Here is a 23,744-nt window from a genome sequence, read left to right as displayed (position 1 = left end):
TGTTAGGAATAAGAAAAGGGCCATGTTGAAATATAAACAAGAATAGAACTATTTAGCTCTCTCATAAATATGTTAACAATTATGAAATTATTAAAGTGTTTAAGAAAATAATTCTAAGATAAACTTGATTTACTTGTATTAAAACAAAAATTAGAGACAAAATTGTGGGCTTCCTGTGAGGTAGTTTTAAAACATTAAATAGTTTCAATTAAGTGTAAATAAGGTGAATTTAATAGTTTGACCAAGAAATAAAGCCTGGATACTCTTAGTTCAATTCACTAGTGATGGAAAGGTATATAAAGTAAAATTGCTTAAAGAAAGAAAGAAGTCAAATGGGATAATACTTCAAAAAAATAGAGTATGATCACCAAAAGTCTAATGAAGGTTTGTGAATCATGTTTTTCAAATGGCCATTTGAGTAGTGTGACTCATGCAATATCCTCCCTCCTTGGCCTCTTTCCACAGTCAGCCAAAAATTAGTGATGAAAATCATATGAGAAGGAAATGTATCAGATGGTTTTATATCCTGACATAGAAACATGGTTTGCAACACCATGAATGCTGAACTCTAAAACTGCAGGTATTCTGATTAGGATGAAAGACAAGTTTAAAAATCACGAGTGATACTTTAATGGTTTCACTCCAAATGAAGTGGAAAAGAGCTATCTTTTAAATTTTTTCTTAACAACTTTATTTTTTGCCTGCCTGATTTTATTTATTCCCTGATCTGTGAGCCCTGATATGTGACGTGTATTTCTATAGTTCTAAGGTAACTTTTAAGCTTCACGATTTTCACCATTGTGGATCAACAATATAATTTATCCTATTTCTCCCACTGTGGCAATACTGAAATAAAAATGTTAAACCAGTTTATCTGTTTTCTAATGCCTGGTTTACTCTTCTGAATTCTATAAATCATTCTTTTTTTCATATGTACACATACATATGCATACACTATACGTATATATATACATTTACTGTATATGTACATATGCCTATATATGTAGGCATATAGGTATATTACATATACAGTAAATGTATATATATACATATATAAAATTATATATACATACATATATAACTACAAATAAATATGCCTACAAATATCCATATATACCTCCTATGTATGTATATAAACCTACTACATATGCCTACAAATATATACATATTTTCTCTCTCTACACACACATACATGCACCTACATAGAAATCTGTAGGAAAATGACATCTTCACATATTCATAGGGATCCCCAAAGAGTTCAAAAGCCAAGACTGGAAGCACCAGTACATGGAAAGATGTATTTAAAATCACAAAATACTTCTTGGACGCTGAGAAAAACCAAGCCAAACAAACGTTTACATATGAGCGTGATGAGAAGGTGGGCAGACTGCCTTAATTAACTTTATATAAACTCTTGACATAAAAGTGAAAAAATGAAACACAAATGATATCTTAGCCCAATCGTTAAAAAGCCAATTACCTACTTGTGAACGTTTGCCACATACAATAATACTTTGAAGAGACTTCATGATCAGAAGTGAGAAACTCTAGGCATCTGCATCCAACCGTCATTTTATCTGTGAAACTGCTAGTAAAGCATAAACCTGAAAGGCATTACTCCCAGCTCTAAGGCGACATTGCTGTCATTAAAGAAAACCTGTGCCTGAGTTGGCTGAGTACCTTCTTGCAGAGTCCTCTGTCCTCGCGGAGTGGGAGGGTCACACTGGGAGAGACTAATAAGGGCAGAGATGCGTCCCCCTTCCCCACTCGCAGGGAGCTCACTCCTCGGCGCTGCCGCAGCCCTGTCCGGACTCCACCGCGCCTCTGAGGGCGAATTCAAGGTAAGCTGCGCGGCTTTGCGACCGGCCCTGCACTTGCCCTCTCACACATGCCCGGGCTATGTTATCTGCTCGTGTTTCTGGTTATCTGTGTGCATGTGCTTTTCAAGAAAATGTAAAAACTGTGCTACACATGGAAATACGTTTAGGTGGATACATAATGCACACCTGCATACGTTCCCATAGGTGCTTTAAGGACGGGACCAAAAACGTTTGACAGGAGACGGCCACTCTCATGTGCTACATATCATGTAGTTCGTGTTCCTATGTTCACATGATGCAGGCTTCATGCACTACACTTAAGTTCTAGGTGGTTTTTCTGGCTATGTGTGTCTGTGAAGCGGAACTATGAGCACTGCTGATGCGGGTAGGGACAGACATCAAATATATTATAAAAAAAAATGAGGGGTTAAAGGAGCAAAACAAACTCACTATCAATTCATGCCGTTAGAGCGCTTTCTTTTTTTTTTTTTTTTGACGGTGTTAGCCCTGGAAGCGAGGGAGCCAGTTAAGGGGCGTAAGCTAAGAGACGCGGGGTTCCGCTGCGCTGCCCTCGGGCCCGGGGTTACCTACTCCACATGCGGGTGTTTCTCCCAAGTGCGGCTTCTGGGGAGCGGCGCGGGCGCGGGTGGGGATTCCGGGATTCCAGCCCCGCCACGTCCCGGAGCGTTCGGCCGTGTTCCTTAATTACCCTGCAGCATGCGCAGCGCAGCCGGCCAGAGCGCCGCCGCCGTCCCCGCCGTCCTCGCTGCAGCCACTGCCGCCGTCGCCGCCGCGGGAACGTCCCAGTTGCCCAGCGAGGAAGACTCGGCCCCAGCCTCCGCCGCCTCCGCTGTCAGAGTCCCGCGGCCACCACCGAGAGCGCGCCCGCGCCGCCGCCACCGCGGCCGGGAGCAAGGAGGCGGCGCCGGGCGGCCCAGCTAAGGCGCTGCAGGGTCGTGAGGAAGTTTGTTGGCCCGGAACCAAGCTCGCCGTCGGGCACGCTAGCTCCCCGAGAGCAGGCGGGCGCGTAAGCGAACCCCCTTAGAGGTTACCGAGGGAGCGGGAAGCCGGAAAAAGGGTGGGCAGAGGAGCTGGGGGACAGGCGGGTGACCTAGGAGCCCCAGAGGAGCTTCATTTGATGAGAAGGTGAAGAGGCAGAGGGGACCAACGTGCCTTGTCAGCCTCAGGGGACAGTGGGCTGCAGAGCAAAATGAGGAGGGCCCAGAATGCTGGTAATGAGTAGTTTCAATAGAACAATCCGGAAATAGAGGCAAGGGAGTGATCATGAGCCACGGCTTGAGATTGGGAGATGGAAGGGTAAGGGAAATAAATTGTGCCACCTCCCTCAACCCCCAATTCCAAGACGACTCAGTCCCATCTTCTGCTTGGATAAGTCTGAGGAGGATTAAGATGTGAGGATAATCGCTCTGTTCTAGGGGAATTTACATCTGCTTGTTAATGGAGGAGATGAAACAAAAGCACTCCAATACCTATTGTCAACCACCCCCCCCCCCCCCCCAAAAAAAGGAGAGAACACCGACGCCTCCCTCTCTGCCCAAATCAAACACCACGATAATTCTTTAGGAGACTAAAGGGAAAAAAGAAAGAATAAAGCCCCTGCTCGTATGTGTGGTCTTAGCATCTCCTTGTTGTTGAGTGGTGGGAAACTTGCAGGACCCTCTCTAAGTAGAGAGATCTTTGATATGGGCCTGCAAAGCTGAGATATTTAGGTATTCCAGTGGTGAAAAACATGCATAAATGCCCCTTCCTGTGGAGGGCTGACAGGGTTTTTGTGTAGGAATATCTCTTCAGGATGAAAAAGAGGAGGGTGACCCCCAGACGTAGAAAATGTATGCTCTCTCTAGGGGATAGAAAATGGAGAAAGTAACTGGCAGGTGCTTCCATTAGGTTTTGTCCTACCTGAGCTCTCTAAGTGGTAAGGGACCTAAGTGGGGTTTCCTGGGAAAGGAGGGAGACAGCGTGGCAGAAGAGCAAGAAAGTGAACCTGAAACTGAAATGGACAGGTCCAAGAAAGAGCAAAAAGGTGAAAGAAACCCAAATGTGATTATTATCACAATTGGGACATCATCTCTATATCTGAATCATTCTCATCCTAGAAAACCATCCAAAACAGATGGGAGCTGATGGTATTTTCCAAAAATGGAAAATTTCCATCTACTTTCTGGTCCTCCAGTTTAATCTCTCTTGCTGCAATTTTAGTTTATTTTCTCCAGCAGGCAGAAATGCCAATGTGGGTACACAGAGTCAATGGTTCTAGAGGCGGAAGAAGATATGAAGTTAGAAACCATGGTAGTGTGACTAAGTGGCATCACAAATGAAAATTCAAGTGAAGAATGAAAAATAAACGGAAATGCAAGGAAGCAGGGCTATAGAGATGCTAATATATAACCCTGAAAAGATGCTGGAAAAAAAAAAAAACCCAGAATGAATAGGACCAGAGTTGAGTCATCTGAGGCAGGCCACATTGAGGATGTACATCTTAAACAGGCAGAGAGTAACTTGCTTAGCAGGAGAGATCCAGCAGGGAGGGCATTCCAGCCAGAAGGAATTGCATGCGTGAAGGCTTAGAGGTGGGAGCAAACAGTCATGTGACTGGTAAGACAGAGAATCCAAGCAGGGGTGAAATCTGAGATGAGTAGAGCAGATAGCACCTGCCAAGGAGAGATTGGAAAGGAGAGGCTGAGAAACAACAGACTTTTTAGGGTGTTATTTTATAAGCCAATAATAAAATAATCAGGTGAGCAAGATGCATATTAAATTTGATAGAAAGATGATGAATGCAGAGTGGACTATTAGGCCTCTGTTATCTATGCATACGTTATGAAGCGCAAAGGATTTCTGACCTCCTCTCTTTAAGAGAAATCAAAAGTAATTGTGAAGTCATAAGATTATTCGATCAGAGAACTAGTAGAGCCCTTCAAATTGGAAAAAAAAATAGGAAAAATTGATGAATTTGAAAATATGTCCATATATTATATATTAAGATGATATTGGATCATTGATATAGATATATATGTGGAAAACAACAGGGCAAGATAATTGTAATCAGAAAAAAATGGGGACTGGGCGTGGTGGCTCATGCCTGTAATCCCAGCACTTTAGGAGGCCGAGGCGGGTGGATCACAAGGTCAGGAGATTGAGACCATCCTGGCTAACACAGTGAAACCCCATCTCTACTAAAAATACAAAAAATTAGCCGGGCGTGGTGGTGGGTTCCTGTAGTCCCAGCTACTCGGGAGGTTGAGGCAGGAGAATGGCGTGAACCCAGGAGGCGGAGCTTGCAGTGAGCCGAGATTGCGCCACTGCATTCCAGTCTAGGCCACAGAGGAAGACTCCCGTCTCAAAAAAAAAAAAAAAAAAAAAAAAAAAAAAATTGCAGGTCAGTTGTGATGGTTGAAATTGAGAATGGTCCTGGAAAAGTTGATAGAAACAAATCATAGTTCAGAGAAGTGAGTGGGTAAAACAGACAAGTTGATGAGAAGGGAGAGAATAGGTTAAGTGTGCTCAAAGGAAATCCCAGGTTTGAGACCCTCTGGATTTAGACTGTTTGGAAGTAACAGAAGAAATAACAAAACTGAGGAAACGTGATAGAGTTGGACATATTTCATAGTACAAACATTGGGAACTAGGGAGTATGCTTTCTGTGGAGGCAGAGAGCAACTTCAATAGTACTATTTTTTGTCCCACTAAGTAACTGAAATTATGTTCACTGAGCTTTCTTTTAGTAATTTGTACTCTATTTCTCTATCATTCTTTTCTTCATGCACATCATTCTACAGATGTTAAGCCCATACCTGTCTAGATCACTTAATGGTTCCCAACCTTTCATTTGTTTATTTTTAGTCCAAATGTATTGCCTTAGACTGTATCATTCTACAGATTGATCACATGAATACCTACTAAATGTCAAGTTTAAAGAAGACACAGATAAATAAAATGCAATCTGTTTCCTCCAAGATGTGCAATATAGGGAAGAGACAGAATACAAAGGAGTTACAGCAGTGCAGTATAAAGTGTGCAGAAGCATAAGTGGGTATTGAGCTCTGTTGGATCACAGGACAGTGAGTAGTGAACTCTTCCTGGTATGATTCTCACAGACTTCACAGAGGACATGGCATTTGAGCTACACATTGAAGGCAGAGTAAGTGTTTTCCAGATTGGAGAGGATTGGAAGGACTTTCCAGCAGCCACAAAAGCATGTGCAGAAACCTGTGAATTGTTAATAATTTGATGGCGAAGAGTGTTTGGAAAGAGGTAGCCTGACAGGTGGTTGGACAGATGAGTTAAGACCCCACTGTAAAAGAGCCTTGCGTGCCTCACTTTGGAATGGACAATGAAGAGCCACCAGAAAACTTTGAGCAGGGCAGTTAAGTGACTAGATCTTTGTTTTAGAAATAGAATTCTTGAGAAGTTAGGAGGTGAAAATAAAGGAAACAAGATGGAGGACAGGAATCCAGTTAGGAGTCTATTGCAGTTTTCCAGATTAGGAATGGTAAAAACGTGAACTAAGGCAGTTTCAGTGAGGATAAGAAAGTTGGTACGGATTCAAAAGACATTTACAAGTAGATTTGATAGACTTTGACAGAGATTTGATATGGGGAGGGGGTAAATAAATTGAAGATGATTTTGAAATTTTTAACTTGAGTTCCTAAGTTAATGATGATGCCTGTAATTAAAATGTGTAGGTCATGAGGTTTCTGTAGAATATAATGAGGGCAGAAACTTTGCCTAAATTGCAAAAGACATCTGCACATTTACTTCAATTTCATTACTCCAGCCACGGATAAAACTACGAAATAATGCCAAACCTCGTCCTAAACTCTTAGGGATATTTTGCCTGATTATTGGCTTGAATTTTTTATTCTATAGGCTTGGCTCTTCAGCTAGTTTTCTCTAATAGTTTACAGACTCTACTATAGCTTCACTAAAGATAGATTCTAAAGATTGGTGAAAGAACAGATGTGTAACACCTGTTGTTTTTGCTTATTTACACAATGTGTCACTTCATAACAGTATGACCAGATTTTCCTGGTGGAGTTATGTATGTATAGGCATACTGGATGGTGGTCAAGAAGTTCCGATTTAAAAATCAACCTCCTACACAGTCACGCATTGTTTCCCTTCATAATAAATGCTCTGAAAACATAAGTTATTTGAGTCATTTAACAAATTACATCTACTTTTTTGAGAGTTGAGATGCTGTGTACATTAAATGTAACAACCTATGTAAAGCAAATAAGTATTCACTTTCTATTTCCTCCTCTTTCTCTCTTTTTTCACGTGTCCTTTACATATTATTTTCTATTTTGGTGTTGACTTTAACACTCTGACCTTTTTTACCTAACACCAAGTTTCAAAGATGTACAAAGAACACTTTAAATTGTTAGATGGCATAACAGTAAAAATATTAATGATTCACAGGCAGATTTGATTTGGCTCACTCAAAAGCTGGTGCTGAGAGGCTCCTGACCATCTTGTTTAGCAAGCCCATTTTTTTTTTTTTTTTTTTTTTTTGAGACAGAGTCTTGCTCTGTCACCCAGGCTAGGGTGCAGTGCTGTGATCTCAGCTCACTGCGACCTCTGCCTCCCGGGTTCAAGCGATTCTCCTACCTCAGCCTCCCGAGTAGCTGGGACTACAGGTGCCTGTCACCACGCCTGGCTGACTTTTGTATTTTTGCTAGAGACGGGGTTTCACCATATTGGGCAGACTTGTCTTGAACTCCTGACATCAGGCAATCTGCCTGCCTTGGCCTCCCAAAGTGCTGGGATTATAGGTGTGAGCCACCATGTCCGGCCCTACATGTTATTCTTAGTGATGGTTTTTTTTTTGTTTTTGTTTTTTTGTTTTTTACTTCTCAGTGTCTCTCTCTCTCAAAGAAAACATGATGTTTGTTTATTTTTGAGCTCTGTAACCAGACTGCCACAATGGACTTTCCCTATTTGGCTCACTGATTTATCCCCAGTGATTGTTACATAGTGGAAACCTCATCCTATCAATAGGTATCAATAGGATATCTATAGGCCACGTATTAATAGGATATCAATAGGTAGCAATAGGATATCTATTGATAGGATGAGGTTTCCTAATGCCTATGATTAATGGTAATGAGTAATGATTAAGGTTTCCTAATGTCCCTCTCTATTCATTTTGTGTTCTCTATATACAAATAAAGATTAAAAAAAAATAAAGATTAATAAGAACTTAAAAAAATCTATATCCTTATTCAAATATACTTGGTTTGGATAGGTGCCTTAATGATTTCAAGAGCTTGATTAAGGAAGTTGAAGGGACAATGGCTTTTAAAAATTCACTTACCCGACTGGTACCCAAAATTATTCCATATGACAAATGATGGTGAGAATAATGGGATGGGGTAGAGGTTAGGGCTAGGCCTTCAGCCATTTATTCTCTCTTTGTTGCCATAAGAAATATATTATAGGGAGGGCTGTCTGAAGGATTTTAAGGGTTTATAGGCTCCATCAATGTTGTCTACTCAAGACTGCCAGTGCTGGGCACACTCACCATTGTGACTTTGGTGCTTTGAAGCACTGGAAAACTCTCTGGGGTCTGGCCAGAATCTTGATAGAAATAACTGAAAATTTAAGAGAATGCATATAGGAATGTGATATGTCTGTCCCACATCCTGAGAGAAAACATTAAGGTATAACAGTAAAAGCATTTTAGTCAGGCAGTCTTGGACTTGAATCCCAGGCTTTGAGATTATTCTATGAGCTTTAGTGTTTTTTTATCTGTAGTATGGGATCTGATACCTGTCTTCAGTACCAACATTAGGGCTGCTCTGGACCCTACATTTTAGAACACCCAACTATAGTCTTGCTCTGGATGTGTACCTGCTCTCAGGGTTAGGAGTTTACAGAGCTGAGGGGATCTGCCCACCTAAAACCTGAGCTTCTAGACAGGTCTCTGGATAGCCAAGATCCTAAAATTCTCAGAAAAAAATGACCCTTAACCCCCTGCAGAGTCCAACAGACCCTGTCCTTGGGTCCATCTTCCCAGAGAAAGACCACAGGTGTAAACACTCCTAGGCCCAAGGAATGGTCAGGAGGACTGAGCTTTGACTTACTGGCATATTTACATATGTGTGTATGAGGCCTTTCAAGCTGCAGATGGACCCAAGAATGAAAAAAAATGAGGGATGAACTTTGGTTCAGGCCAGAGGCTGACTCATCCCATATCACCTGCTCTGTTACATTCTAACTTGACATGGACTTTCAAGACTTTATGAAGGTATTTGCTGAAGTAAAATGAGAAAACATATTTTTTATCAGTGTCATTAGCTTTATTTTCACTTTCAAATATTTAAACATACGGTACACAGACCTCTTGCCCTGCACCCTGTTAATGTTTTGGGCGGCTGCCTCTCTAGTTACTATGAGTATTAAAATAAAATATAATATATAAAATAAATTCTACTTCAGAAAATGAGACCCTATGTGACCAATTGTCTTAGCTCATTTTCTGTTGCAATAACACAATACCTAAGACTGGGTAACTTACAGATAAAAGAGGTTTATTTTGGCTCACAGTTCTGGAGGCTGAACAGTTCAAGATCAGGCAGCTGTATCTGGTGGGGGCCTTTGTGCTGTGTCATAACATGGCAGAAGGCAAGAGGTGCACACTGAGAGCCAAACTGGCTTTTATAACAGACCCACCCTCATGATAACCTCTTAATACTGTGACAATGGGGATTAAGTTTCTAACACATGAAATTTGGGCAACACATTCAAATCATAGCACCAATATTCTCCATAGCCTTCTTAACATGTATTGTGAGCCGTCTTTGGACAAGTTTGAGAAAAAAAATTGAGGGCCTTAAGAAACCTCAGGATCCACATATATTAGCTTGAGGTTCTTCATTAGCCACTCCATTGAGAAAGCATTAAAGATCTATATTATAGCTTAACTTTTATCTGGGAGGAGCAACACATTAAAGTGTGATAACATTGACTTTGATTCATTTGTAAATCTGTCTTGATAATCACCTATCTGGCACCTGCGGGGACAGGAAGGAAACATGGCAAGTTTTGATGAGGAAGGAGGTTGTGGACAAAGCCAATAATTGAGAAATCCAGGGAAGATACCAGAGATGTGTTCAGAGCATCAAGAAGCAGCCTGAGAACAGCAGGTGTCTGGAAATGGTGAGAGGTTTCTGGTCAGGAAAAAGAGAGGTTCAGACCCAAGGGAAACTTTGCCCTTGTCAGTTTTGTTTAGGTCAACCTGCCAGTGTCTCCAGCAAGGTTTAAGATCTGAACAATTTGTTTTTAAAACACATACAAGGATTTATTCTGAGACCTTGATGAAAAGTTTTTCAAATGTTTCTAGCTGAATGGTCTACACTTCCATTTTATCAGGATCTGAGCAATAGAACCCTCAAATAGTGAACACATTTTAGAAATGTGCAAAGAGAGGCCGGCGCGGTGGCTCACGCCTGTAATCCCAGCACTTTGGGAGGCCGAGGCAGGCAGATCATGAGGTCAGGAGATCAAGACCATCCTGGCTAACACGGTGAAACGCCGTCTCTACTAAAAGTACAAAAAATTAGCTGGGCGTGGTGGCAGGAACCTGTAGTCCCAGCTCCTCGGTAGGCTGAGGCAGGAGAATGGCATGAACCCGGGAGGCAGAGCTTGCAGTGAGCTGAGATCATGCCACTGCATTCTAGCCTGGGCAACAGAGCAAGACTATGTCTCAAAAAAAAAAAAAAAAAAAAAAAAAAAAAAAAGGAAATGTGCAAAGAGAAATAATATTCATGATAATGACCCTTGAAAGATTTTAAGATCTTGTAATGCCTTAAGAATTATTTTTAAATATTGAATGATCACTATAGATTCCAAACTAAGTATATTTCACTGTATCTCAAGATTTGTAAATTGGCAGTCTCTTACTTTTTAAAAATTCAACAAACATTTATTGAGTCTCTGATTTTCCAAGTACTGTGCAAGGCACCTGGGATATAGTGATGGACAAGACACATATAGCACCTGCTCTCATGAAACTTAGAATTGAGTGGGGAGCAATAAACATATGTATACAGAAAAAATAATGTCTAAGCTAGAGACTAATGTGCTTCTTGGTCAGGTTAGAGCTTTTCCACATAGTTACATTTAAATTGAAAACTGAAGGATGAACAAGACACAGAATGTTCCAGGATGAGGAAACAGCATACACAAAAACCTTGAGGTTGAAAACAGCCTGGCAATTTCACATACAGGACATCACTGGAAAGAATGGTACCAAATGAGGCTGGAGACATGGATAGGGGACCGGTTATTTGGAACTTTTAGACTGTAGAACAGCTTTTGGACTACATTCAAAGTACAATGGGAAACCATTAAAAGGTTTGAAGCAAGGAAGTGACATGATCAGACTTTCATTTCAAGAAAAGTTCTCTACTGCTATGTACAGAATAATTGTGTTCAGAATTCAGTAATGGATGGAGGAAACCAATTAGGAAGCTGTTGAGGGGTCTAGACCAGGGTGATCTGAACTAGAATAGTGGCAGAGAAATAAGAGAAATAAGTGGATGTGAGATGTATTTGGGGTAACCCTTGACATGACTTGTTGATGGTTTGGAAGTAGGAGATGGGGATAAAGAAGACAGAAGAATCAGTGGGGTCCTTGGATTTCTGGTTTGAGCATTTTAATGGGTAGTAATTACTGAGACTGGGAAGAGCATGAGAAGAACAAGTTGTGGTTGGAAATCAGGAGTTTATTTGGATGTATTAAGTTACAGATATCTGTGTGACATCTAAGAGGGAATTTTGAATAGGCAGCTGGATACACAGTCTAAAGTTCAGTGAAGAGGACTGGATGGAAGATGTAAATTTTAGATTAATCATCTTACAGATAATATTTAAAGCCAAGAGAATGGTGACATCACCTAAGGAGACATTATAAAGAAAGGACAGGAGGGCTCACAGATCCCACTATTAAGACATCAGATAGAAGAAAGGTCTGAGAATATTTACAAGAAAATCCCAGAGAGTGTCAAATCAGGGAGGCCAATAAAAGAGGGTTTCAGGAAGGAAAGAATAGTCGGCTATTGGAAGTGCCACTAAGAATTGAAGCAGGGAAGAGAAAAGGATTCTTCTTTTAAGTTCCTGCTGAACTTGGTGAGATACATTTCAGGATAGTAGAATGGCAATTCTTCAATAACTAGAACATTTAGTTAACTGACCATAAATCTTACATTCTGCAAATACTTTGGATAAATGAGATAGAAGCTAAGTGGCTCAAGGAAGTAATTAGGAGATGTCAAGATCGAATTCATATGCTTATAGCTTTGTAGCCCTCTGGTTCTTTGTTGTTGTACCAGGGACCAAAGCTTCAGTGAACATAAATTTCTAGGCTGCTTTGACACTTCTCCATTGTCCAAATATCAATATCAACCTTAAGCTGAAGAGAAAGGTATAACTAAATTTTTCCAATTATTGTTTATTAATATGTAAAGCAAACAATTATAATTTCAGGTACCTTTTGAATATTGAGTAGGTTAAGACCCCATATAATACACATGCATTAAATAATTTATTCCTAGTATTATTTCCAATTTGAAGATGAATAAATTAAGGCTTAGAGAAGGTACATGGCTTCTCCACAACTAGCAGAGTCCAGACATGAAGCCATGATTGTCACCACTGTGCCAAAGTACTAATTTATCAACTGATAGAAATCACTTTTGGTTAAAAATATAACCGTGGATTTCTCTAAAAATCAGATCACTATTTATGAGTTCATCCCTTTGAAATAGAATTAATTTCTTTAACAGCTACCAACTGATTTGAAATAATAGCTAGGATAACTTTGCAAAGTCATATGAGGATTGGGACTATATCTAGATGAGAGAATTCAAAAGAAATAAGGCTTAAAACCAGCTGTTTGATATTTACAACTACACGTACAGTTTTAATATTGCAATTGCTGCTTCTAGCTATTCATCCAGAAAGATCTGAAATCTTAAATTAATTTTAAAATGCTGGTCTTATTTGGCACACACAAAGAAGATGGTGGCTTTAGTTTTTTTCTAAAGACTGTCTATCGATAGAATTTAGACACTGGTGTAATGAATTCTTTTATATTTGACTCTTGATTAAACTTTGAATGATGCATGTAAGTGATATAGCATTTATTTGCATATTTAGACCCCTTAGAATAGCTATTTTAATAATACTGCAATTACGAAATACACGGAGGGAGCCATTATATTTTCACTTGCAATTTATTTCCGCATTAGTTGCTTCACTAAAAAAATTAATTTAAATGATGTTTAAGTTCTCCATTAGAGGAGTTCTATTTACTAAATCTTTTATTTCAGTACCAAAGGAATAGAAGTATACATTCAGAAAGACAAACAATTATTGGAGGTAATACATTAACATTAAATATAATGTCAATGGTAGGCTCAGGTGAGGTAGGCATTACATGTATTCATTTTTTCTTTATAAACATAAGGCAAGATTACTTTTCACATGTACAGTAATCACTTCAGTAAGAGTGATTATTCAATCCAATAACAACATAGTTAAGTTTATAGAAAACATGACATCAATTAAGCCAAAATATGTAAAACTATTATTCAGAAGAAAAAACAGACTTGTGAATAATAAAATTATATTTTAATAATGTGAATCATTGTATATTATACAATGCAAAAGCATAGGCAACTTAAAACAAACAACTGGATTTAAAAAAAAGGGCAAAGGAGGCTGGGCACAGTGGCTTATGCCTGTAATCCCAGCACTTTGGGAGGCCAAGGTGGGCAGATCACGAGGTCAGGAGTTCAGGACCAGCCCGGCCCAATCTCTAATGAAAATACAAAAATTAGCTGGGCACGGTGGCACATGCCTGTAATCCCAGCTACTCGAGAGACTGAAGCAGGAGAATTGCTTGAATCGGGACCCTAGAAGTGGAGGTTGCAGTGAGCCGAGATCACGGCACTGCACTCCAGCTAGGGCTACAGAGCAAAACTCTGTCTCAGAAAAAAAAAGGCAAAGGGCCAAGGAGTTGAATAGACATGTCTCCAAAGAAGATATATAAATGATCGGTAAGCACCTGAAAGGATGTTCAACATCACTAATACTTAGGGAGATGCAAATCAAATCCACAGTGAGATACCATCTGACACACATTAGGATGGTAATTATATATATATATACACATATTTTTTTTTTGAGATGGAGTCTCACTCTGTCGCCGAGGCTGGAGTGCAGTGGTGTGATCTCAGCTCATTGCAACATCCGCCTCCTGGGTTCAAGCGATTCTCCTGCCTCAGCCTCCCAAGTAGCTGGGACTACAGGCGCCTGTCACCATACCTGACTAATTTTTTATATGTTTAGTAGAGAAGGGGTTTCACTATGTTGGCCAGGATAGTCTCAATCTCTTGACCTCATGATCTGCCCTTCTTTACCTCCCAAAGTACTGGGATTACAGGCGTGAACCACCGCGCCCAGCCTATATATATATATATTTTTTTTTAAAGAAAAAATAGCAAGCGCTAAGATATGGAGAAATTGGAACCCTTGTGCATTGTTAGTGAGAATGAAAATGGTGCAGCTGTTATAGAAAACAGTAGTCTAGTTTCTCAGAAAATTAAAAATAGAATTATTGTATTGTTAGCAATTCTACTTCTGATTCTGGGTGTATACCCAAAAGAATTGAAAACAGGGACTCAAACAGGTATTTGTATATCTATGTTCATAGCAGTATTATTCACAATAGCCAAAAGATGGGAGCAACCCAAATGTCCATTGATGGATGAATAGATGAACAAAATGTGATATATACATACAATGAAATATTATTCAGCTTTAAAAGAGGAGGAAGTTCTGACACAATGTACAACATGATGAACCTTTAGTACATATGTTAAGTGAAATAAAGTCACACAGATACAAATACTGAATGATTCCACTTATATGAAGTACCTAGATTACTCAAGTTCATAAAGAAAGAAAGTAGAATGAAGGCTGCTGGGAGTCAGGGGAGAGGAAAATGGGAAATTATTTTTTGATGAGCACAGAGTTTCAGTTTTGCAAAATGAAATAAGTTCTGCAGATGGTTGGGATGGTTGCACAGCAATATGAATTTATTTAATTCCACTGAACTGTGTATTTAAAAATGGTTATGAATGTACATTTTATATTATGTGTATTTGACCAGTTTTTAAAAATAAAAAAGTGTCACTGTAAGCGTAGTTGCTTAAAAAAATTTAAAAGCAGAGAAAATTTAGCTGATAAGAAGCTGTATCGACATCAATAACTAACTAGAAACTAATCTGAACATCTTTTCAGAGCTGTTATACAGATTAAGATATTGAGATACACAACTGCATGTATAATCATATATCCTGTTATGATGATATGTGATGTAAAATTGATTGTTTTTGCTTTGGTAAGATTTTCTGGAGATGTTGAAAGGAGCTGCATACAATAAACTGGATTCAAATTTTTGTTGTTGTTGTTGCAGATCTGTGGCCACTTGTTCACATGGTTTCAAGGCACAATGAGACTCACTGGCCCTTGGAAACTTTGGCTTTGGATGTCAATGTTCCTGCTTCCTGCTTCCACTTCCGTGACCATTAGGGACAAGACAGGTATCCAGGCCAACTCTTTGCCTAATCACCAAATGTTATTTATAGCCTTTAAATCATTAAAACAAATCTTGTTAAGATTGAAAAGGCCATAGATGAATCTACTATAACAGAATGAATTACAATTCATTGCTTTCTTCCATCGATCTTCCCATCATGTACATTAGGAATTCCTAAAATTACCTATTTTTTTCATATGCATAGTATATTAGTCTATGTCTTCCTTTCATCTTCAATATTTACAAGTATACATATATGCATGTGTGCCTCTGTGTGTATATATGACATTATATATCTTTCCCTTTCTTCTTCAATAATTATTCAAGTTATAAGTATGGAAACTCATTACTAATTAGGATTAACAAGGACATATCTAATCTTAATTAAGTAAAAGTGAAAAATTGGATAGGAAGTATAAAAGGAAATGTAGTTTAATTATATGTTCATTTTGTAGTATCTTAGATGAGGCAAACAAAAGGTTGACAGATCTTTAGAGCACTTTTTGAACTAAATAGACAGTATTTGCAATTAAATTTATCAGTCTTTTCATAAATATTTCCAAAAGGCTTAAGGATCATTTGAAATATTTACCTTCACCTCTGCTTTTTGAAATTGATTATGTAGTTAATTTGGAAGACCCTTCTTGAACATTGAGTGTGTGTAAGTTACTTAGCTAAATGTAATTCCTATTACAAGGTTGAATTAGATACATTGGAGAAGGCATTTGCTAGGGAAAGAGAAACTTCATCTTTCCTATGCAAAAAATCACATATAATTATTCTGATGATAATCACATATGATTATGTATTCTGAGACTGTATTATTGTGCCTATTATTTGAATATTTTTTCAATAATTTTTGCTAAACAAGTATAAACCCACTCTAGTAGAGACTTTTGAGTTTGAGACACTCATAAAATACAATTACTCATAAAGATCTAACACATCATAATCTTTCAGAGTGTTATGTAAGTCATTATGATTTTTTATTATATGGCAGAAGGTGCATTTCCTAAAATAATCCACATGAAAGTATGAATATTCTGTTATTGTACAAAAGACATCCTGTGGCTGTCATACAATTTGTGGGGGGAAACACTTTCTTTCTTCAGTGAGAAATTAATCAGCTGTGACTCATGGCAACTACAATATGTAAAAAAGGAAAAGAGATGCATAGGGCAGTGGAGTTTATTCTGATACTATTTCTACTCTTCTGAATTTCTTAGTCTCTTTTTGTAAAGAAATATAGCAGGTAATGTGCTTTGCAATTTAATCTGAGATGACAGGACTTTTTTAGTTAGAAGGAAGAATTAATCTTTGGTTAAACAGGGACAGTTTTTAGGCACATGCTAGTGGGTAGTAAATGTTCTTGATGATAGCAAGGATTTGAAGGACCTAAATAAACGGTTCTCCAATTTTAGTGTGGAAAAGAATCACCTGACATATTTGATTCCTGAGTCCTCCTCTCACATATCCCCGTTTTGCAGGTCATACTGGGGTGAGATTCAGTAATTTACATCTTTAACAAGTTCCACAGATGAATCTAATGCAGGATTATCTGAGGAAAACTCTTAGAGAAACACTTATCTTTGAGATAATTAACAGACATTTTGGTTTTCTTTTTTTCCCTTTCACCTGGTTACCTTGCATTTTATGCACCATTTTATGCCAAGGTTCCTTTTTTTGTTGTTGTTTTATTTTATTGTTTACCTTTAGTAACTTTTTAAAATTGTGATAAGAACACTTAACATGAGGACTGCCCTCTTAACAAATGTTTAAGTGTATAACACAGTACTGTTAATTATAAACACGGTATTATACAGCAGATGTCTAGAACGTAATCATCTTGCATAACTAACACTTCCCCATCTTGGGATTCCCCTGAATGTTTGCTTTTGTAGCTCTAGTATCTCAAGTCTTTAATCAGGTTACACGATGTATAGGACTACCAAAATGCATATATTCTTATCCAATTTACTTTGCTGAATTAATCTTTCTGAATGATTTTCCCAACAGTGTGAATTCAAAATTAATCTGAACTCTAACAAGATTCGCTTAACATGAAGCATTAAGGGAAATTAATAAAAGAAAAAAAGTACGTTATTTTTATCATGCCATTTGATAGAGGGTGTTCGTAAAGCAACACGTACTGAACGTGTGATGGAAATTGCTTAACTTCAAGTATCGTTTGCATTAATTGAAAATGTCAGCACAGCACTGTCAAAGGGATTATTGAAGAATATGACACGCTGGGCATGGCCTGGAAGGAGACCCTTCTTGTGTCTTGTGTATCTGATTCACAGTGCAAGGTTCCCTTTTTAGTTTCCTCATGTGCAGACCTGTGCGTGTGGTCACTAACCATTTACCGGAGGGAAGTGATTACATCTAAAAATAAAATATAACAAATCTGAGAGAGAGGCTAGGGTTTCAGTGTTGGAGTCTGTGAAGTTGTCAACAGTTTACTATTAAACCTAAATATATGACAGATAGATTGGACCTTTTAATTGCTTTACCTTAACACTACGATATGTTTCATAATTACCTGGAATTGTCCCAGTTGGGACAGAATTTAAGAGTAATATGGAGAGATTAAATAATAACTTGAATTTTAAAATTTTGAAGGTATTAGGAATTCAGTCATTTCATATTCTTTCCTCAATTTTCCTATTATATTGAGTTCACAGGATAAGGTATATTTATTTATTTTCCTACTGCAAATGAACTTCCATTTGAATATGACAGTTTCAGCTCAGTTACTTGTCAAAGGAAGGTGGGGAAGAGAATTGTGTTAAAATATATACAATGCTAGAAAATCTCAAAATTTGTTTTAATTAGTTGCGTAAAACTTTTTCCTCTAATATGGAAGACTATGTATCAAATAATTAAAGTTTCATCTATTTTCTTTAATCTGTTCTAAGGCAAAAGTACTATATCATCATAAAAAGCAGTAAGAAACAGAAAACCAGAGTTTAAAAAAAAAACAGACTAAATAAATGGAAATGACAGAATGCCTTTTAAGTAACACATTTTCTTTTCATTATGATAAATCTTCAGTTTAAGTGTCCAGATTGACTTGATTATAAATTTAAATTTAGGCCTGTAACTATTCACATAAACCCTTCTAAGGTAGTTTTCTATTAATTACAAAGAATTACAAAACCTATTATTCCAAAATGTGGCTTTTACTAGTTGGCAAACACTTCATGCTTAAACTCAGAGTAAAATGTATGCTGTTATATAGAGAATTGTATTTTGTGTTTTTAAGAAATTCTTGTGTTCAACATTGGTACCATGTAAAAATCCTTCATTGACAAATGTACTTTGTAATTCCTAAATTTTGAAAGTGGAGGAAAGCTTCACAATGATTAAATTAATAATATAGCTTCTAACTAGGTATTTTTCTTTGGAAGAATTGGGCATTTAAGCAGAGGCATGAAGGCAGTGTGAGGGCAAGGCACGTGAACACCTGGGAAGCAGTCACTTGGTCCTCAGGCTCTGAGGCAGGGGCATGCTTGGCATGTGGGAGAAACAGCAAGAAAAACCGGGAGACTGGAGTCAAGTGAATGAGGGGGAGGGGGTGTGAGGGTACATGGCTCCTGAGAAATGCATCTGTGCTTTCTGTGTTGTCAAAATCTGATTTCTAAGCCTGCAAGGTCAAAGGCTAGACCTTGGACTCTGATAAATTCGCCAAAGCAATAAATCCTGTACTGTGAAACCTCTTGGAAGATGTTCAACCTTTGCCCTGTAGACCCTTCCCGGATATCAGGTGGACAGGCAGGCTTCTGAATGTATGCCCCTCATTACCTCTTGGAAGCCTTATTTCACAGTTAATTGAATATTGTCATATTGTATTATTCATAATGCATTGTTATTAAAGTACAGATGTGTGGAGATATGTGCATTTTAGCAAAGTTAAAATATAAGTTATATCTTGACCAGACAAATTATGTTTTCTTTCCCTGCAATCAGTAAACTGGTGTATTAATAGTGTAAGTAATACAAGAACCCTCACTAAACTGCAAAGAGTATAACAGAACATGTTTCCATTTATTTTGTATGATGACTATAACTTTGATTTTCCCTTTTGTTTTTGTAGTACCCAAGGAATTACCTCATCCCCTGGCTTTTCCTAAGGCCAGAAGCCTCTGTGTCCAGAGAGCAACTAGTCCATTTTCAGTCTGAGTATCAGCAGTATACACAGATCTTTTAGGTATTAAATCATTTGAAAAAAACAAAACATTAAAAGATTGGATTTTAGCTGGTCTGAGCTCCTTAGCCATTTGAGAGGAGAAAAAAGGAATTCAACATACTTTCAGGGAATAATAAAAAAAGTGGAAAAACTGAAGATTTATATGAATGGGTATAGAAAGTATCAGACTGGGCCAGTCTCGGTGGCTCACGCATGTAATCCCAACACTTTGGGAGGCTGAGGCAGGCACTGAGGTCAGGAGTTCAAGACCAGCCTGGCCAACATGGTGAAACCCTGTCTCTCCTAAAAATATAAAAATTAGCCACGCATGATGGCGGGCGCCTGTAATCCCAGCTACTTGGGAAGCTGAGGCAGGAGAATCGCCTGAACCCAGGAGGCAGAGGTTGCAGTGAGCTGAGATCGTATCACTGCACTCCAGCCTGGGTGACAGAGCAAGACTTCATCTCAGGGGAAAAAACAAAAGAAGTATCACACCAATGAGAGGAAAAATGTTTAACAAAAGATGTGATGTGATCTTAAGATTAGAATGCCTAGCAGTACAATAGGAGGTCAAACCAGTAGGATAAAACAGAGAGATTAAGGGGAAAAGTGATTTTCTCTGTGTGTGTGTGTGTGTGTGTGTGTTTAAGCACACGTTTAAAACTGAGGGTGGGAGCATAATGCACTTCTACTAAGGAATGAAGATAATTTCTTAGGTATGCTATTATTTTGTTTAAAATATGTATTTAAGAAGCAATGTTCAATACAGAGGGGGAGAAGTTGGTTATAGGAAACTTGTGTTTTGTTTCTGCTCCACCATTGAGTGGCTGGCTTTGTGATCTTAACTCCTCTTGGATGACTTGTTCTTAGGTGCTCAGGATTCTAATTTTTGGAAGGAGAAGGGATAAACATCTTTTTTAAAGTATGTATTTTCTTTGTAGGTAATCTAGATAAAATAATGATATACCCAAATATGATCTAGCTGCCTTCCTTTGGCTCTTTTCTTTTTTTTTTTTTAGACTGAGTCTCGCTCTGTCACCCAAGCTGGAGTGCACTGGCGCGATCTCGGCTCACTACAACCTCCGCCTCTGCCTCCCAGGTGCAAGCGATTCTCCTGCCTCAGCCTCCCAAGTAGATGGGACTACAGGAATGTGCCACCACACCTGGCTAATTTTTTGTATTTTCAGTAGAGATGGGGTTTCATCATGTTGGTCAGACTCGTCTTGAACTCCTGACCTCAAATGATCCGCCCACCTTGGCCTCCCAAAGTGCTGGGATTATAGGCATGAGCCACCACGCGGGGCCCCTTTGGCTCTTTTCAATACTCCCCACCAACTCTGTAATTTGCCCAGGTCCTTCAAGCTAAATCAGGAGGAAAGTGGGGCTGATAGTTATTAACATCTTAGTATGAATTTGTTAAAAACATTTGCATTTGCTTTTGGAAAAGATCTGTTGATTAAGGTTCTCTAAGCAGTGCATCTTTTTAAAAAGGTATAGACATTTTAAAAATAAATTTTATTGTGTATATTTGAGGTCTATAGCATATTATGGGATGGATATAATTAAATGACTATTGTAGTGAACAGAATAACATACCTATCATCTCACATAGTTACTTATTTTTGTAAGGAGTGGCTAAATCTTATTAAATGAAAATCTCAAAGGCAATACAATTTTATTGTATTTTGTTAGTCCTTATATTGCACATTCCATCTCTAGATACATTTATCCTACATATCTGCTATTTTGTATCCTTTAAAGTGTATTTCTCCATTTCCTACCCTCCTCACACCAGTGATAAATGCTGTTTTATTCTCTATCTCTGTGTATTTAAGCTCTTTTTAAAAATATTCCACATGTGGGATCACACAATATTTTTTCTCCTGTGTCTGGCTTATTTCACTTAGCATACTATCCTTAAGGTCTATCTATGCTGTGGCAAATGGAAGGATTTTCTTTTTTTTAAGGCTGAATTATATTCCATTGGATAAAATGTCTAAATGTAATAACAAAAACCATAAAACTCCCAGAAATGATCATGGGGGAATAGTTCCCCAACATTGACCTTGGCTATCATTTTTGGATATCACATGAAAATCTCAGGCTACAAAAGTGGAAGTAAATAAATGGGACTAAATCAAACTAAAACACTTATACACAGTGAAGGAAGCAATCAACAAAATGAAAAGACAACCTATGGGCTGGGAAAAAATAATTGCAAACTACTTATCTGATAGTTAATATCCAAATTTTATAAACCATTTTTAAAACTCAGTATCAGTAAAACAAATAATCTGATTTAAAAATGGACAAAGGATTGAAATACATATTTCTACAAAAAAGAGATAAAAAAGGCCAACAGGTATATGAAAAAGTGCTCAACATTACTAATCATAAAGGAAATGCAAATTAAACCATGATGAGACATTACCTCATACCTATAAGGATAGCTATTATCAAAAAGACAAGAGATAACATAAATGTGGCAAGGATGTGCAGAAAAGAGAACTCTAGCACACTGTTGGTGGGAATGTGGATTGGTTATAGCCATTATGGAAAACAGTATGGAGGTTCTGAAAAAATAAAAAACAGAACTATCATATGATCCAGCAACCCCTTTTTTGGGTCTACATCCAAAGAGATGATATCCCCACCTTTTGAAGCTATATCTGCACCCCCATATTCATTGCAGCATTATTCACAAAAGCTAAGACATAGAAACAACCTAAGTGTTCATGGATGGATGAATGGAAAAAGCAGTGCAATTTTTTTTTGTGGTGAAATTTTAGTCATTACTTTTGCAATAGTCCAGAGAGCCTTTGAAATGACACAGTGCTTTGCCTTTGTCTACTTGACATGATATTTGGATATTTGAGTCTTTTCTGTAGTCCTTCAAGGTACATGCACACTTACTTAAAAGTGTGCTTTACTTTATATTAAAGTATGTATTTTAATACTTAAAGAAATGAACATACCCACCTTGTGATAGCTATTTCCACTGCCTTGCCATTTTCGTGCAATGAATCCATAATATTCATGTATTCAGATTATTGTGCCTTAAATCTTACATCTAAATAATTAACATTTAGTTTTAACTTTTTCAGTTTTTCACCACAAAGCACATATGCTAAAGATATGAAATGGCATTTGATTTTCATAAAGACTTTTAGTGTAGACTTTCATAAATGTTGTTAGAAATGTTGAATTCCATTCATTTCAAAGTCATGGTTTATTACTTTGAAATCATCATATATTCGCTAAGGCCTCAGAAGAATTTAAATAAGATATATGCTGTTTCCAACTTGGCAATAGGCCAGTATACCTTCTTCTCATTACTATCTTGAGACTTGTTTTGCTAATCACCTACTGGGGCTTCCCTACACACATTGTGAGTAATTTAATCTTATTTATTATGGTTACATAGTCACTCATAGTCATTATAAAAATATGATAAGAATGGAATTTTTTTGAGGTTTTCAAGAGTCATTTTTAGCTTAAAATATTTTCTCACAGAGATGCTATTTTCCTCCTTTTGTTGAGATATTACGCACACCAAAGTTGACAAATCTTAGTGCACAGTGCAGTGAATTTCTACAGATAGATTTATACCCCTGTGTAACTACTACTCAGACCTAAATATACATTTTCAAAACCCCAGAAGCCTTCTGTGTACCTGCTCCTAGCTAACATTTCACCACAAGTAGCCACTACACTGACATAGATTAGTTGTATAATCTCTAGAATTTTGTATAAATGGAATTATACAGTATGCATTAATGTTGTAGGACTTTTCCTTAGTTCAGCTGAAGATGGAGTTCTTTGTCCCATGGCCATGAAAATTCAGGATCACAGACAATTTGAATAGTGAGTAAGACAAGGTTTTATTGGGTGAACAGGAACTCTCGCTAGGCCAGAGTCCCTGCTAGAGCACTTCCCACCAGGCCGATTGAATCCCAGTTTCCACACAGGAAGAAGAGGGGCTAGACTCCTCCCGCTGCAAAGGGCGTGAAGTTCCCGAGGCTCCACCTCAGTGGGCAGGCTGGTTGGAGTTGCTCCAAGGATCCCCTCCCACCTGGTTGTCTCATTCCCCTCTCTAAAGAAGTACATC

General features: G+C 38.1%; 1 protein-coding gene across 2 annotated transcripts in view; it reads left to right on the top strand.

Moving 5' to 3' along the window:
* The first annotated feature begins 1,771 nt into the window (after positions 1-1,771).
* The window catches only part of COL19A1 (collagen type XIX alpha 1 chain), a 341,119-nt gene continuing 319,146 nt past the window's right edge, over positions 1,772-23,744 (top strand). Inside the window, exons 1-2 of one of the 2 annotated variants that reach the window (XM_023230284.2) lie at positions 1,772-1,841; positions 15,325-15,451. In XM_023230284.2, the coding sequence (XP_023086052.1) occupies positions 15,361-15,451 (91 nt within the window). In that variant the 5' untranslated portion in view covers positions 1,772-1,841; positions 15,325-15,360. Of the gene's footprint in view, positions 1,842-2,631; positions 2,848-15,324; positions 15,452-23,744 lie in introns of those variants that run through there. The other variant, XM_023230285.1, reaches the window with a different exon arrangement.

The sequence above is a fragment of the Piliocolobus tephrosceles genome, chromosome 5 (genome assembly GCF_002776525.5).
Source record: "Piliocolobus tephrosceles isolate RC106 chromosome 5, ASM277652v3, whole genome shotgun sequence".
NCBI lineage: Eukaryota > Metazoa > Chordata > Mammalia > Primates > Cercopithecidae > Piliocolobus > Piliocolobus tephrosceles.
This window is presented reverse-complemented; position numbering and strand designations above follow the sequence as displayed.